The sequence below is a fragment of the Alligator sinensis genome, unplaced genomic scaffold (genome assembly GCF_000455745.1).
Source record: "Alligator sinensis unplaced genomic scaffold, ASM45574v1 scaffold685_1, whole genome shotgun sequence".
Lineage (NCBI taxonomy): Eukaryota > Metazoa > Chordata > Crocodylia > Alligatoridae > Alligator > Alligator sinensis.
Window position 1 is genome coordinate 615,243 of NW_005842336.1, and position 18,212 is coordinate 633,454.

Below are 18,212 nucleotides of genomic sequence, written 5' to 3' on the forward strand. Positions count from 1 at the left end.
AGATTAACACCATGAGGAATATTTCAACTGAGATGTGAAAATATATTCCATAGCTATCTGCTGGCTGCGTGTTAAACAGCCAGCCGGACCTCTGACTTTTTTTTTTTTTCTTTTTTAGAAGGGATGTTTTAAAAGAGTCTGGTAAATTCGGGCTACAGTTTACTGATAGCTAAGGAAGATCTTAAAGTATGTTAAGGGACTTAAAGAGTCGAACCTATGTAATGACTGCATTGCAAAGCGTCTTGCCTGAGTCAGTACTGCAGGATCAGCCCTCCAAAGCTTTGCTGTGAAGCAGTCGGCTGAGAAATGTTGGGCCTGATCCTGACGGCACCATTACACTCCCTGTTCCTTTCCTTCATTAGCTCTGTTTTCTCAGAGCGGGTTCCTGAGAGGCTTCATGGCAGAACCTTTCTTTCACTGTTGCTGTTATGATACAGCACAGTGCCCAACATTGTTTTCTTGGCTGGGATGCTTTTTACTTGCAGGCAGTTATTTCATGTTGTTCCTTGTCTTTCTGTTGCAGGACACAATTCATCAGTTGGAAAATGAGCTTAGAGGTACAAAATGGGAAATGGCACGTCATTTGAGGGAATACCAGGATCTCCTCAATGTCAAGATGGCTCTGGATATTGAAATCGCTGCATATAGGTACAGTAGGAACATTGCGGATTCGTCTGGAATATTAATTGCACTGCAGATGCTGCTGGCTCCAACCAGCCTTTGCCATTTAAAAGCTCCAACAGCTTTTGTCATTAGTGAGGCTGATCTTTACTGAACCTAAAACAAATGCAGAAATACCTTCCAACTGAACAAAATATTAGCACTCTTTAAAATCTGTGTAAACCTAAGAATTTATGAAGCCAGACTTAATAATTGATCCTGCTTTTGGGGAAATCGGTGGTTAAACTCCAATGACTTCAAACAGGATAGGGCCATTAGAATGTAGTATCGGAATAGGATAAGCCAGCATTCGATAGCCAAGGACAGCTTCTATTTTGTAATGACTATACTTCAAATATCACAGCTTGAGCTAGTGACACCTGTCATCTTTTTAATGCCCTTTTATTAACTTAGAGCAAGGATTTATTTTTTTAAAGGTTTCAAATAAGGAGTATGGAGCTAAATATTACAAAGTACTTTCAGTTTTCTTAACTTTCTTCCAGTATCAATTTTGAATTGGTCTTGCAGCAGGCATATAGCTTGCTATTGCCATCATCTGGCAGGATTTTTTTTTTTAAGCTTCTTAATGTACCACATAGTAATTTTTGAAAATAAAACATGCAAACAATGACTCCTGGGTTGGAGGTTTATATAAAATGCTTACATTTTCTGCAGTATAAATAAAAACAGCAAAATACACTATTAGCAAGAAAACATCTTCAAATCCCAGTGCCATTCTGTGACTGATAGCCCAGGCACCTTTGTGCCTATGTAAAACCATGTATTTTAGTAGTTTTTGCTCAAATTACCATCATTTAAATCCAGGTAGATTTGTTACAGCAGAGACACTTTTTTCTAAGCTGTATAAAGGATTTGGATGCCTTAATGAAAATGAAAGATCTAAAATCCCTAGTTGGGTGTGAAAGTCTTGGACATATTTAATATTTCTGTGTTATGTAGAGAGGCTCCAGTCTTCAGCTGGACTCCACGGAAGTCAACAGCTTTGCCATGGTCTATACCAACTTAAGTATCTGGCTCATAAATCTGAATTGCAGATTTACAAGACAAAAGCATAAGGATCCTTATGATCAGCAAGTGTTAGAGCTGAAAAAAACACCTGTCTGCTCTATGCAGCCCTTGTATGGCACCGTGAGCCTGATCCAAAGCCTGGTCTGTGGGTCAGTGAAAACCTTCTCACTGACTCCAGCAGGCTTTGCATCAGTCTTTGTAGAAGCAAGAATAACAGATACTTGAATCGTTCTTAGCCTATTCCACATGATATGAAACACTGGTTTATTTCTGTTGAGTGCAGCTGACCCAGAAGCCAGCTCTCTTAGGTGCTCAGTTGTCCTATATACATGCCAATTTTTATTGTCTTTATTTCACTAGGAAACTACTAGAGGGTGAAGAAACAAGATTCAGTGCCTTCGCTGGAAGCATTACTGGGCCCACATTTACACACAGGCAACCATCAGTCACAATATCCTCTACTAAAATACAGAAATCAAAAGCTGAACCACCAAAGCTAAAGGTCCAGCACAAGTTTGTAGAAGAAATCATTGAAGAGACAAAAGTTGAGGATGAAAAGTCAGAAATGGATGATGCCCTGGCAGCCATTGCAGAGGAGCTGGCAGCCAAGCAGGTAGAAGAGAAGGAGGAAGAAAAGGCAGAAGAGGGAGAAGCAGTAGAAGAGGAAATTGTGGCTGAGGAGAAAGCTCCAGTGGAAGCAGCTGCACCTGAAGGTGAAGAAGAAGGCGAGAAGGAGGAAGAAGCAGAGGAGGAGGAAGAAGCTGGAAAATCTGATGAAGCAGAAGAAGGAGGTTCTGAAAAAGAAGAAATAGAGGGTGAGGAAGGTGAGGCAGGAGAAGCTGAGGTTGAGGCGAAGGAAGAGGCAGAGGAGGCTGTAGCAAAAGAGAAGGTGGAGAAAGTGAAAACATCCCCACCAAAGTCACCCCCTAAATCTCCTGTAGCAGAAGCAGCTAAGGAAGAACTGAAGGAAGCAGAAAGAGAAAGTGAAGAGAAAAAAGATGAAAAAGAAGGTGAAGAGGAGGAAGCCAAGGAAGAGGAGAAGGCAGGATCCCCGGAGAAGGCAGGGTCCCCGGAGAAGCCAGCTACGCCAGAGAAGGCAGGGTCCCCGGAGAAGCCAGCTACGCCAGAGAAGGCAGGGTCCCCGGAGAAGCCGGCTACTCCAGAGAAGGCAGGGTCCCCGGACAAGCCAGCTACTCCAGAGAAGCCAGCTACTCCGGACAAGCCAACTACTCCAGAGAAGGCAGGGTCCCCAGAGAAGCCAGCCACTCCAGTGAAAGAAGAACAGTCAGTGGTGGAAGAGACAGTTTCAGTCACAAAGTCAACAAAAGTGAGTGCAGAGAAAGAGTCTAAAGAAGAAAAAGTGAGCAGCAAAGAAGAGGAAAGCGATAAGGTGTCCAAAGGGTCCACAAAAGAAGACATTGCAGTGAATGGAGAGGTAGAAGAGAAAACGGAGGAATTCAAAGAAAAGGAAGTTGAGGAGGAAGATAAGGGAGTGGTCACCAACGGCCTGGATGTGAGCCCAACTGAAGAGAAGAAAGAGAAGGGTGATGAGAAAATTGTGGTAACAAAAAAGGTAGAGAAAATCACTAGTGAAGGTGGAGATGGCACAACCAAATACATTACAAAGTCTGTGACAGTCACCCAGAAGGTGGAGGAACATGAAGAAACCTTTGAGGAGAAATTGGTGTCCACTAAGAAGGTAGAGAAAGTCACTTCACATGCCGTAGTAAAAGAAGTAAAAGGGGGTGACTAAAAGTAATAGTTAAAAAAAAATTAAAAGAGCTTAGGTCGGTGCAAAAGGTTAAGCCATATGACAGCTGCAAAATGCATGCGAGTGACGGCTTTAAAGCAGAATGGGTTCTCTCATGGAGGCTCCAGACACACTTATTTAATTTTTTTTTTCTTCTTTCTTTCTCTTTTTTTATTTTATTTTTTTTATTTTTTTGTGCAATACTTGGGGGAGGGTGGGAATGCATGCAAGTTCGAGATGTGCTCCCTCCACAGAACTTGGGGAATTAAAACAAAACAAAAGAAAAAAAAATGAATGCATGAGATGAAATGTCCAAAGAAACTCTTGAATTTCCTGAGCTGTCAGAGGGACACATCTAAGGAACATCTTAAGATGTATTATGCAAAGAACCAACTGAGCCAAAAACAAATAATAACAACAACAACAATAATAATAATAATAATAATTATGAAATAATGGTGGCTCTCCTAGCCTTAAAAAAGCTACTTATTAATAATTATGTTTACCTCACTGGTGCAATTAAGATGGACTTTTGTTCATGGGAGAACCTAGTTGACATGCACAGTATACAACCTTTTGTTGTTCGATGTAAAACCGTCACAGCAGTTCTTGCTCAATAAAGGTCAATACTGGAAATGTGCCTTGTTTGTGGTGCTTTCTCTGGAACTTTCCCCAGGTTATATAAATTTATTTATTATTACTTATAGACTAGCTTTGATTTACCCTCTTTTTTTTTTGGTGGGGGGGGCTCTTTTTTCATTTCCCCAAAAAAGGACATCCCCTAAAAAAAACAAACAAACAAACAAAAAAAACAGCCACATGGTATCAGTTTTCAAATGCACTAATTATCTGCAACTCTACAGAAATGAAAGTTTAGATTTAAATTATCTTGAGCTTTGTGAAGCAGATACTTAAGAGCCTGGTCCACTGCCCATTGGGACAGAGGGGAATATTTGAACTAAATTCATTGGGTGTTAGTTTAGACCTTGGATGCTTATAAAGAGGTTTGGATTGGCACCTCTGCAAAGTCAAGTTTTCTTTTGGGATCATATGTGGTCCTGTTCACCCTACAGGCAGGGCTACCTCTAACCTGTAAGGGTTAGAAAAGTGTGTCCAGGATACATTCAGTCTTTGGCTTCTTTGTGGATCTGCTTTCTGATATGGGCACTAATCCATCAGTAAGGGCACTGAGACCCATCAGTCCATGTCACAAAAAGACATCAACTACATTGTCTTTAAAGAGTTTTGATGGTTACTGATCTTGCCATGATACCCAGAAATAGATATTCTCTTCCCTACCCTGTATACTTGAGACACTTTATTGTCCATGTTAAACTCAGTCACAAAATTCATCATAGCAAATAAAGTCTTGGAAAAAGTAAGTTATTCTAAAAAGAATACTGGCACTAAATAAAATTGCAGAATTTTGGATAGTTGTTCTTTAAAAAAAAAAAAAAATTTTTTTTAAAACAGTCATACCAATGAGGGCATTCCAGTGACAAGATCCCAAACTTGCAGAGCGCATGCCTGGCCACTTCTGGCAGCTCTGCATGACTACACTTAGTAGCTGTGCAGCCAGAGTACAAAATACACCCTGGGAAGGCACCAACTGTTGAATGGACCATGGCAGCCAGCAAAAAGAGAATTATCTTGAACGGTCTGCTAGTCTCTGGGCAGCAACAAGTAGCCTTGCTTAGCAGAGCTGAAATATCTGCAAGCAGAATGGAGGCTTCTGCTGTTGCAGAAAGGCTTTGAGTGCACTCCTTTTGTCAGTAGAACTGGAGTTCTGTTGGCAAAACATGGTGGTGCAGACTAGGCATTGGAGAGGCATTGCCTCCTGACTTCCACTCTGTAGGCAATAAAGGTTATAGTACACAGTCAAAGGAAAGGGGAAAAGCAATAGAAGTGGGGCCTGATTCCCCTGTGCCTTGTCCCTTGTATTATATTTTAGAAGGGAGCAAAAGATGCTGTCAATTCTTATTTGATAGAGTTTAACACCTACTTTATATACATCTGAGATTATTAGCAGAGCAGCTAAATTACTATGCAAGATTCTAAGCAGTAGAGAATCGAGCCCTATACCTATTAAGACCTCTGTGTCATTGAACTCAATGTCTCACCAGACTCCACAAACTGAGGCTCTGACCTAATAAGCCCATTGCTAATTTTATATATAATTACATATACCATGTATTTTGTTCCATCCATATCTTTGTGGGACTACAAATAAAAGAGACCATTTGCCAAGTTACTATTACCTTAATCTCAGTTAAAGAGAAGTGTGAAACTGCCACCAATGAAAAAAGTTACAAATATTTTTTTTCACAACTGCCTGAATTCAGAGTGATGAGAAGAACCCTGGATACCACTGGCTGCTTATAGCACTGACCAGAAACCTGTGCTTTCCATATGTTTTCTAGTGGGCATTATTTTTTGCTCTATTAATAACTAACATTCAAATAGTGGTTTAATTCAACTAGGCTGTGTGCATTCCTAGATTAAAGAAGTGTTAAATACTCAAAGTGGAGAAAGCCTTTCAAATAAATCTAAATCCCTTTGTGTAATGAAATAATGAATGTTTCTCCTGCTGTTATCATTAATGGAATCTGTGCTCAACAGACTGCTGGCTGGCTGACATTTAATTAAAGTAAAAAGTTATCAAATTAAATGATAGCTATTCAGTAGATGGATTATTCATAAAAGTTACATACATGCATAAATATGTAAAACTGCACTTATGAATAAGATGTTGACTAACTGAGCCATGTAAATCTGTTCTCTAAGCCAAAATGAATTAACGAAAAATGGTGTACAGCCCTACATATCTGCCATTAAAGAGAATGGTGAAACTCTGCATAGGCTACATGATCTGTCGTGATCAGCACCTCATCAAAGCAGCTTTTCACCTGGAACTTTTATTGATATAGAAGGGAACTGAGGGTACTGAGCAGCTTACTTCATCAACCATCCAGCATTGACAGCACTAGTTTCAAACTGAATCGAAATGTCATTTGTATCTATCATCCCCTGACACAGGCTGAGGTTATATTTCATCTGTGCCATTTTACTCATTATGATACATACTATCTTTTATGTATGCTCTAAACCTACAAGTAATTTTTGACTCTGTAGTTGCTTGAATGAAAATGTAGGGTATTATAATAAATTACAGTATCTGACTGAGTTGTATACAACTGAGTGGCCATTTGGCATTTTGAGTTTTCTTCTGTTCCCTTTTGCAGTTCTGTAAGAGCTGTTGCCTTCCATCTCTAGTCCTTCAGCTTTATGACAAACTCTCTGCAAAAAATAGTAAGTAAAAAATGACCAGTAAATCAAATAAAACTACCTCTAAGTGCTACATATATTAATAAAATAAGGCCCAGACCCTGCAAGGTCTGTGCATACTGTAAATAATTTCACTGAAGTTAATAGGACTACTCACAAAAGGTATCATTTAGCAGCAGTCAAGGCCTGTGTAGTCTTCGTAAGATGAGTTGAAAAGGTTGAACTTACGCCATGAATTAGACGTTGAGCTGTGCAAGGAAGTTGTGGTACAGTTCATTTCCATGTAATTGCTCAAGTTTAGGTTGGATCAGAAACTGATTTGCTCTTTACTGCCTCAGACCTTCTTGCATGATTGTTATATCATGTAGAGATAAAAACCCACATCATACTTATAGGCCCAGAAGTGCTACACTCGTTGACACCATGTCCGAAAGAGACTTGAGGTTATGATTGATCACAAGATGAACATGAGCCACTAATGCAATGCCGCAGCTGCCAAAGCAAATAAAACTCTGGCTTGCATCTCCCGATGCATTTCAAGCAAGACCAAAGAAATCATCTTCCCATTCCAGGTGTGGCCTTGGTGAGGCCGCACCTGGAGTACTACATCCACTTCTGGGCTCCACGCATTAGAAAAGATGTGGAGAAGCTTGAGAGAGTCCAGAGGAGAGCCACACGTATAATTAGAGGTCAGGAGAACAGGCCTTATAAGGAGAGACAGAGAGGCATGGGACTTTTCAGCCTGAAGTAGCAAAGGCTCAGGGGTGACTTGGTGGCAGCCTATAAGTACATAAGGGGTGTGCATCAGGAACTGGGAGAATGTCTGTTCACCAGGGCACCTCAAGGGAAGACAAGGTCTAATGGTCACAAACTGCTGGAAGACCATTTTAGACTGGACATAAGGAAAAACTTCTTTACTGTCTGAGTCTCCAGGGTCTGGAATAGACTCCACCCAGAAGTGGTGCAAGCATCTACTTTGGATACCTTCAAGAAACACCTGGATGCTTATCTTGCTGGGGTCATCTGACCCCAGCTGACTTCCTGCCCCTCAGGCAGGGGGCTGGACTTGATGATCTCGCAAGGTCCCTTCCAGCCCTAATGTCTATGAAATCTATGACATCTATTAAATAAACCTGGAGTAGCATTATGGTAGGTTGTATATATTATGGTTGCAATCAGAGGCCCCAGCTGAGAGTCCCAATATGGAAGATGTTATACAGAAGCTTACTCTTTATGTTGTTTTGCTTTTATAAATGTTTTGATCAGGAGCGTGAAAAAGTCATACACCTAAACAACATGATTATGCTGACAAACACCCTAAGGTAGGGTTTTATAGAGCAGATAAAAGAGAAACCATTATAATCTCCATTTTATAGATGGAGAAGTGAGACATTAAGTCAGTTGCCCAAGAAAGACTGATTGGAATTAAATCTAGATCTCCCAAATTTTGATTCTGGACTTTAGCTATAATAGGGTGTGTCCCCACAAGCAAGAACATGTTTCCCCAGGAATAAGTAACAGCGACACACCTTGTGCCTTTTCTACTTGTCCCCAGGGAATGTTCATGCCACACACACTCGGGTGGGGTGCCATGAGCCATGGGTGGGGTAGGGGAGGCTGGGGCCAGCAACTGTGCTGGTCCCACCAGTCTTACCTGGGATCCTGGGGCTTTTGGGAGCTGCAGCTGGAGTGCTCCTGGCTGGCACCTGGAGTGTGACTCCAGCCAGCCAGGCTCCAGTTTTGGGCCACGTCCATTGCTACCATGTGTGCTGCCCCACTTTTGTTAGGCCTGAGTTTTTTTGACCCTGGGATTTCCTGGGGTCAAAAAAAAAACCCCATGCTACAAAGTAGCAGCATGGGGAATGCCTACTTGTGTTGTGTGTGCAACATGTGGTGCCACAGACAAGTCGGCAGTACCACATTCCTCGCGTCCGTGCTCATGGATGCGCCCATAGAGTGTTTCTCAAAATCTCTGAGAAGCCACAAATTAGGATTTGAAAAATTGTGTAAAAGTAGCGTAGTTCATTCAGACTGCAAGACAGAAAGCAATCTGGATGAAGGTTCCCTCATACTAATTTGTGTTGTGACATTGCCTAGAGGTCAGGGTCCTATGAGGCACTGCACATATAACAAAGAGACAGTCCTGCTCCCAAAGAACTTAAAGTCTAAGTCAGTGGTCCTTATCTCACTACAGTTCATACCTAGATAGATAGATATGCACAAAATTCACCTATATAAACACATTTTATCTATATAGCAGCATCTGCACTAGGTGACTATACCAATCTGACTAATGGTGCCAAACTGAATAAGTTAAACAGGCAAAACATATATACTATAGACAATAGATCAAAACAACAAATGGATGTGGGAGGGCCAAAGAGACTATAAGAATATATATACTTCATGGTATGGGTCTGAATGGCAAGGAAAGCAAAGTTCATAGGCTACCCAATGTCTAATCTCTGTACGGGATTTTTTTATATTATCAACTCTTTAAAAAAAAGGTGTCTTTGATTTGTGGTCTGTAAAATCTAATGTATGCAAAATGTTAGTAAATTCAGTCTATTTCCTAAAGTAAATGTTTCATCTGATCCTTATGAATCATTCAAAAGAAACACTATTAGGAGATATAGGCAATGGAATAACAAACATTTTTAAATGTTTATAATACTCTAAGAATGGATAAATATTTAATTTTTGCCATGAGGTTTTGTCTGTTGAAATCTGGTATCAAAGGCAGTTTGATAAGTCACATTCATTTCAGTATGCAGAAGCATAAACCCCATTCCATTTGTACTATTTCATTGGTGTCAGTTCTTACAAATCAGCATAACTGCTAAAGGGATTAATTACTTTGGACCCCTAGAGAAGTTTATGAATCAATTGGAAAGCTTCTGTGAAAGACAAGTATTAAAGAAAAAAAGTTGGAAGTTCCTTGTGACAGTTACATGCGTGCTAATTTAAAGACAGACAGACACTAGAGTGCTCCTCTTGGTGTAACTGCTTATTGTAGGGATCATCTGATCTGCCTATGCAGAAACCCAGCAAGAATCCCAAAGCCTACAGGGGGCTGTGGATCAGGCCCTAAATTAATCATTATTAAAGGAGGCCATTAAACCAGCACTTCAGATAAGGGACAAGATGGGGGAGAGGAGGAAGGGAGGGCTGATTGGAAGGAACCTCATCCTCATCCAAACTCCTCTTACAAACTGCTTATTCAGACACAGCTTACGTTTTCCAGAACTAGAAGACAACAAAAATGCTGCTTATTTAAAAAGCTAACTGCAGTGTTTCACAGGACATATAAAGGGGTCTGTCTTCCCTGTCTGTGCTCCACCTTGTCCTAAATAGCTGGGTCAGCCTATTTTTCACATCTCTGGGGGCAGCCCTGCCCCTGCAGGTCGGTATGATACTAATATGAAAAATATCAAATAATACATTAACGCAGCGAATAATGAAGCGAAACCATTGGTTAATTAAATATCCATGCCTAGACCTGCACCATTAGATCTGCCCTGCAATTTGCCCTTCCAAATAAGGGAGAAAAGGTGACCGATTAAAGAAAAAAAACCAATTTGCATCATTTGCATTTTGCAGAGAATCAGAAGCTGTGGCAGAGATGACCAAGGTACCCTGAAAGCAAGGCAGCACCAGGAGATAGCAAGTCTGCCGGCTGTCCAAACCACTGCCCAGATACAAGTGAGTAAAGGAAAAGTTTTCTTGCATTCTTCCTCTCCCTGCCTCTCACTCCAGGCTTACTGCATTGCGTCAAAACGAGCTCCCGGAGTTATAAATATGAGACAAGTCTTTTGAGCAGAATAACTAGGCACCCTAGAGTGTGTTTCAGCTCCCACACACAGCACACGCAGATCACCCCATCCCTTCTGACCAGCACGGCAGAACTCCACATAGCGGGCAAGGCTGAGCAATCTCTGCAGTGCATTGCTCTCTGCAGTATATTTCCCTTGCTGTTTCTTGCCTATTTCCTACAAGGTGAATTGAGCCCATGGGGTGGGGGAGTGGATTTCAGCTCTAGCAGTTAGGAAGAAGGTCTGGGAACCGGGGTGAATGTGGCAGTGTATAAAGAAAAAAAAAATCATTCTTTGATCTTGATTTGTGCATACATAGGAGGTTGCTCTTAACTCAGACTGGGAGGGTTTGGAAAGATGTGGGAAGGCTGAAGAATAACTGTTTAAACTAATCATCAGGCAGAGACAACTGACCCAGAAAAGGAATCATCCCTGGAAAAGTGTGAGTGCAGGGAGCAGTCACTGAAGGTAAAAACATTAGGGGTGCCCGCCCTTCTGCAGGTATCAACTCCAGGGGGTTGTGGCAAACCGGACTGTTTTGCAGTTTCACTCTAATGCCTTGGTTGGATCGATCACTGGACCTTAGTGCCCTACTGCAGTTGCAGCTGTGTAGGCAGTTTTTAAACGGGGCACTATAAACTGAACAGCAACATTGGCCATTATGCTGCTGCAGTGAAATGTTGCTTTGGTGGCCAGAGGTAAAAGGCACAAGAAGTATTGGCTCGCCTGAATGTCTCCTTTCTGATCAATAGCAGGGGAGGTGCAGGGGGAGCAGGTGGAAAAAGGAGCAGGGTAAAACAGCTTGGCTTGTGAATTTCTTGTCCTTTGTACCAGAGCTGTCATGTGTCACCACTTTGTGCTTCAGTGGGGAAGGAGAGGGCTGTGCTGTAGAATAACAGGACTATACAGAAGTATATAATAAGTATGTAATGTGTGTGAATGAGCAGAACTGAAAACATTTAGGAAGCTGTTCTCCTGTCAATAAAACTGTTTACATGGAAAAGCAAAGCCTTCAGCTGTGAAGGTTCACCTGCACTAGCAGAAGCAGGCAAAATTAGGGAAAGTTAGCACTTGGAACAGTCCTGCAGAGCTCCCTGCACAGCAAATACCGCAGTGACTATTTCAGTGTGAAAACAGTCTGTTTCTTGAAGACTTGCTAATCTCACTTTCCCCTTTTTCCATTTTGCTTTCCAAAAGATTCAGAAGGGCAGCTCTTTTAAGTGCTGTTACCACCAGCCCTCCTTTTCCCAACCCTGTTCTCATCAGTGTGTGCAAAGATACTTGGAAGGTGCTGAAAGAGTGAAATACTCCAAGCCCCCTGAATAGGAGGACGAGAACCCACTCTTGTAAAATGCTGTCTCCAGCTTATTTCTTCCTGTCTCTGTGACTATGTCTGTCTAGGGACTTTCAGGAAAGCTTGAATGAATCAACTGAAGTCAATAGGCATAATTTAAGGCATATTAAAGCCTCTGTGTGCTTTCACTCAGGAGTAAAGTGGCTTTAATTCACTGTAGCTTAATTGATCTTTAGATTGATCTAACTAAACCCTGGACAGCAATGCATTTAAAAGAGCTTAGCCCTACTTAAACTTATTCACCTGAACTTGGAAATGTATCTAAATATGACAGATATACCAGTGGTATAGACGTATGCTAGCTTTCTGGGCAAGAACTTCATCCTCTCCCTTATGCACTAGCTTTAGGGATGCCACATTCTGAAAATTAATAAGGTCAAAACAAGAGAATGAGATGCTTCTCCTGCTTTCAGACTTGCTGTCTGATTTTACTACTCCCCTGGCCTCTGAAGTTGCTCCAGTTTTCTGCCTGCTCAGTGATTTGATCTCTTATAGTTTTAGGCTGATTTTGGATACCTAAAAGGCACTGGCAGGCTTGCAGTACAAAGTGAGTCTCGTAGGTGCATGACATGTAGATTGCTTAGTTGAAGTGCTGTGGTAATTCAGGTTACATTCAAATACCAAAGTTATCACTTTTTTCTGTTATTTTCCTCAGCTTCCTGGTAATGAAACATAGCTTTGATTGCTTTTATTAAGAGCCAGCTTCAAGGCCCATTGAAGTAAAGGGGAATTTTTCCTCATTGTTATCACTGTGCATGAGCCCAGGTGCTGCATAAAAATAAATATTTAAATGAATTCTATATAAGAGCCATGTTTGCACTGTAATATATTTCCCCACTTGTCCATATTAGATTCTGTCATATACTGGCATTCACCTAAACCTTGACTCTTATACCAATATGTTTACATGTAGCAGCTATATTTAAATGTGAATGTGCAATATCAATATTAAAAACTTCCAGAAGGGTAAACTGCAGTGCCAGTCACATAAATTATATGCAGTGGCACCACTGTGTCTGAGTGGAGTCGCACTGACTTCAAAGGACTTCCACATGGGACTAGCTCACGTGTTATATTTTATATGATTGGGACCCCCGTCCCTTCCCCCACCCAGTTATTTCCTTTATTATTTAGTTCAGTGGAGATGATGACATTTTGAGTGGTTTGACATCACAAAAGTACCAGCTGGAGTGGAATATCTGCCAGTATTACATTTCCTGCTGTGTAGGATGGGAATATCAGTTTTCTGTTGCAATTCCGTGCATAACTTAATTTCACTCTATCAATCCTTTATAAATGTATTTAATAACATATGACACAACTACAAGAAAACTGTAGATGCAGTTCTGTAACTTTATTGACTAGCTGTATTGCACATACTTATTGAAGCCTTCATTAGTTAAACCACCCAAGGTTTCCATAAATATTTTAAGTGTAAATGAATTCTTACCCTGTGACTTGATTTTTTTTAAGGTTGTTAATCCCCCAGACTGACCATAATTCCCACACTCAGACACATACGCCATGCGTATTCTGGTAGCAAGCCAGCAGGGCACTCTGCAAGCATGCTGATACTTTGCATAGACAGAAACATCATAGAACATTAACTTTAAACCTTAGTGGTCTCTGAATTAAATATGTGGTGCAGCAATTTTAGCTAAGTCAATTATGGGTTGTACTGTTGACCTAATTGGGAAACCTACACACAGTCTAAATCAATCCTTCTTCTTCTCTTCACTCTCTTCCTCTCCTGCCACCTCTTCTTCCTTCTCTCCCTCACCAGCTTCCTTGGATTCCTCTCCTTCTTCTGCTGCTTCTTCCCCTTCTCCTCCTTCCTCTTCTTCACCCTCTTTGGCTTCTTCAGCTTCCTCTTTGGCACCTTTGAAAAGAACGGAGCATTTTACCTCTTATATGTAGCACTGCAGAGCCAGGTCCCAGTCCTACTCCCAGTAAAGTCAATGTCAAGGTCCACCATTCACTCTAATGGAAGCACAAATGGACTTGGTTTGCAGAAATCAATAGAGAGAATTAAGCTATGACATATTGGGTAAAGTGGGGATTTTCAAAAGATACTTTGAGAGTTATGCACCCAATTCATACTGAATTGCAAAAGCAGGAAAGTATCAAATTCCCTTCCACTCGTTGGAAAATGTTGACCTTTAACAAGTGATTGACAACCCATTGTTTTAAGCCCAGATCCAAGACCCATTCAAGTCAATGACAATCTTTCCACTGATTTCTATGAATTTTGGATCAAGCTTTTAATGCAGTTCCTGCTCTGTCACCATCTAGTTACAGATGAGCTTTTGGGTTGTGGCTCCTATTAAAATATTTAAAATGGAAACAAACTGGCAATCAATATTTAGTTGAGACTGTTCCCATTTCTTCCAGTTATGTTTCTTGCCATGGAGTCTATCAAGAGACCTTTTTGCAAGCATAACCAGTTGGCAGTCAACTGGAAAACTCCCACTGATTTCTAGGAGGGCGGAATTGATCCCCTGATGCACTGAACATTCAATATTGATCTGATCTTGCCCTTTCTTATAGCCAGTTTTTACCTGCAGACATCAGTCCAGCAATCCCTTACTCATATTAAGAGTCTCATTTAAATCAAGGAGTCTATTCACATGAGTTATTCACAAAATATTTATATTAATGAAAACTGGTGGGCTTGGGTACTGTTCATGAGTGGGGAAGAATTCTGCAAAAGCATGATGTGAAAAATAACTCAAATATACCTTCTTCTTCTTCAGCTTCTTCACCTCCTGCTTCTTCCTCACCTTCCTCTTCAGCACCTTCTCCTTCTGCAGGGGGTGCCCCTTTGGCTTCTTCCATTTTAGCTGCTTCAATAGTTTCCTCTACTTCTATCTGTTCTTCTTGAACATGACTAGAGTAGTAAGTGGGGAAGGTACGAGATGTCATCAAGTAGGAGCTGCTCTGTAAACCACTGAAGGCAGACCTGCCAAAGGTTGGGACAGCCTGTGTGTAGCCACTGGTTATGCTTCCAACACTGGTGAAACTGAGTCGGGTTTCTTCACCTTCCAACAATTTCCTGGAAGAGCCAAAAAAGCAGAAATAGATTTACTTGCATTGTAGGCAGCGACTAGGAACCCAAGTCATGTGCCAGTGCCATGCAGTGGTAGATGCAGTACAAATATAGAATAAGACTCAAAGGGTGCAGGCCTACATGTACACACCCTTAATGCACCTTAAAATGGCAATTTTAGGAAATTTGTACCTAAATTTGATGCCTGCAAAAGCAGGTATCAAATTTATGCGCGAATAGCTAAAGCACCTTAACGCACATGTAGATGCGCTAAGGCGCATTAATGTTGTGCATGTCCACTGACTTGGGACTAACTTTAGTCCCAAACTGGTCCACACACTGCGTTAATGCATTTCAGCATGTGCATGTGTAGACGCACACCTAAGTCAGTTTTATGTGCATTAGGCAAACAAGCATTAAGTTAAATTTTGGCATGCATAAGAACATGTGTAGACACACCCAAAGAGATGACAGTCTTCCAGATAACAAAAATATTATTCCATATTTAACTGCCTTGTATTTACACAGTGATCCAAAAAAGAGACTGGATGTCAATTTGTCTCACTTCAGAGGACAGAAACTAGGCAGTTACATGCATCTGTGAACCAAAAGGTCCACCTAGAAGATGGCTGGAAACAAATCAGCTCTAGAATATAATTATAGCTGCAGGTGAAGACATGGATATATTTTAGTGTTCTTTAGGACACCCAATAATTTGAGCTGATGCTTTTGTTTATGGGAATCTAAATATAGTATGTCAAGGGGCTTTATGCTACAAATCTATCCTCCGTCCTCAATTTTCTGCTATGGACAGTCAAAATCCTTTCTTTGCCTTTACAGAAAGCCAGGACCAAATATAAAACAATTACAGGGGACTAAGTCTGCTGTAAAATACTGATTTACAGGTGAGACCTTCAAAAGCACTTCAGAGATTTTCAGAGGGATTTAGTTACTCATGGGGCTTAAAACTACTGCCAGGTATGACAAATAAAATATAACTTCACCAGGTAAAAAGAAAAGGAAGCCTGATCTTGTTTCTGATTTGCTGGACAATTTCTCCATCGTACCTGTATGCTGCAATTTCAATGTCCAGAGCCATTTTCACATTGAGAAGATCTTGGTATTCTTTCAAATACCGGGCCATTTCACTCTTTGTGGTTCTCAGTTCATTTTCTAATTTGTTAATTGTATCCTGTTGGGAATAAAAATATTCAGAAGCATAACATCTTTTATTTTTGTAGATAGAAGAGATGCCTTTCAAGATACTGCGTCACCCTGTCAATTAAATTCTGCTTTATCAGAGAGATGATTCAATCCTGATTTTATTCAAGTCCAATCCTGGATTCAGTCCTGACTTTACTGGACCCAATCTGGGCTTTATTGAAGGACTCTATTACCCAGTAGCATCTTTCCACTTCTAATAACCATTATTCTATTTCATTAACTATTTTAAAGACTCAGGATAGTCTGATCTTTCATTATTTCCCCCCAAATAAGTGCAGTTTTATATAATCCCATCAATTAAAAACAAGCTTACTTGGGGTCAAATGCAAGTTACATTTTTAAATGTACCATTTTGCTTTTAACATTTTCGTTTTTCTTCAATGCCTGAAGTTTCATCTGAATAAACACTTTGGGCCAAATCTTCCAGTGATGCAAATCTGCATACCTCATCAAGGAATCTATGCATGATGTATCTATGTACATGAGCTAGACCATTAGATTTTGTACCTAGTTTCTGCATTTGCGAATGTTATCTACTTCATTTCCATCACTTTACATTATAGATATATTGGATTCTTTGTGATTTGAGATGAATCAGTTGTTGATATTGTAGTTCCTGGGCTGGGGGGTGGGGGAAGGAAAAATTAACTTCATGATATTTCACTTTACTGATATTTTACCACATTCTACACTGCTTACCGAGGCAAACTCTTGATGAACTTCACCCAGGACTTTTACTTAAGTGCCACAAGAACTGGCACATAGACAGAAGAGATCTGTGGAGATTTATGTATTCTTTTAACAGACGCTCCCTTAATTTGTAATCCTTTATTCTCTTTACCCAGTTTGTGTCTTCAGGCATTATTTTATTAAATCCAATCCTTTTAAGTAATTAATATAACCTAAGAAACATTAGATCCAACGTCACCTTTTCAGCTTTTATTAGTTATAATATGATATTAATTAATAATAAAACCCAATGCATTTTTTTCATATTAATATACCTATAGCCTCCTGTTCATCAAGACAACTAGAGGACATGTCTTAACAGATGCAATAATATTTAACTCTATGTAATTAGTCCTGTATTAAACATGCTTTTTCCCTCAAGGGCAGCTCATTTAATTTTATTCAGGTTCTTAGGACTGCTAAAAATCATTGTCATTAATGGTGCCATCTTAATTGCTAAGCTTTCCAGCAGGTGAAGCTGCACGGGGCAGGCTCCCTAATGCAATGACTCCCTAATGACTCCCTTCAGTATGGCTGCAGACACAAGCTGCAGGGACACTTTGCCTTTGCAGAGCAGGACTGTCTGCACCGCCATTTAGGTGCAGGCTTTCAACACTTCTTTTTCTTTTATATTCATGTCCCCACTTTTCCTTTCAATTTCCCCATTCACATTTTAAACCTGTTGCTTTTGAAGTGGAGGACACAGAGGTCATTAGCCACTCCCTGCCTTTGTGGGGAGGCTTCAGGGACAGCTCTGCCTGGGGCAAGAGGGTGGTGGGGTGGCTGTCTAAAAAGCCCCTGATCTCAGAACTTGGGATCTCTTGAGCATCTACTGACAATATTTCACAGAAGTTGGCTGCAGTGGTTCCCCTGCTTCTCCTGTGGCAGGTTAGGATGCTAGGTCTATGTTGTGTCAGGGCTGACTGTTATTTGGCTAAGAGGTTAGATTGTGTATAGGATGAGCTGGATAGATATGATCCTGGCTCAGGCAGGGGGTTGGACAAAATGAACTCTGAACAGCCCTTGCAGCCCCACATCTCTCTGACTACAGACTCAGCTACAGGTGCAAGATAACAACCAGCTCTAAAATTAGTACACATTTTCCAGGTCTAACCTTAGAGCTGGTGGGAGCTTTTTATGGTGTGAGATGAGTACTTTGCCTGGTGTAGCTGGTCTCAAGGTAACCATCTGGTCTTAACACAATACCTGTAATGTAGAGGGGGCCTAGGAAGATACGGGGAGAGGTTTCCTGCCAGGGCCAGCTCAGAAGGCTGGATGTAACTGCTCCCGTCCGGACTTGAGAGAAAAGTGCCTTGTTACCCT

At 40.9% G+C, this 18,212-nt stretch overlaps 2 protein-coding genes across 2 annotated transcripts in view; one reads left to right on the plus strand and one right to left on the minus strand.

The window, feature by feature from the left end:
* NEFM (neurofilament medium) overlaps positions 1-4,075 on the plus strand; it is a gene marked incomplete at its 5' end in the record, with an annotated part of 5,369 nt that extends 1,294 nt beyond the window's left edge. Inside the window, 2 exons of the mRNA XM_006028718.3 lie at positions 524-648; positions 2,050-4,075. Of these exons, the coding sequence (XP_006028780.2) occupies positions 524-648; positions 2,050-3,442 (1,518 nt within the window). The remainder of the gene's footprint in view (positions 1-523; positions 649-2,049) is intronic.
* A 9,164-nt stretch (positions 4,076-13,239) lies between these two features.
* Positions 13,240-18,212, minus strand: part of NEFL (neurofilament light) — a 7,667-nt gene continuing 2,694 nt past the window's right edge. Inside the window, exons 3-5 of the mRNA XM_014522284.2 lie at positions 16,004-16,128; positions 14,629-14,942; positions 13,240-13,769 (exon numbers count right to left, since the gene is read on the minus strand). Coding sequence (XP_014377770.1) covers positions 13,606-13,769; positions 14,629-14,942; positions 16,004-16,128 — 603 coding nt within the window. The 3' untranslated portion in view covers positions 13,240-13,605. The remainder of the gene's footprint in view (positions 13,770-14,628; positions 14,943-16,003; positions 16,129-18,212) is intronic.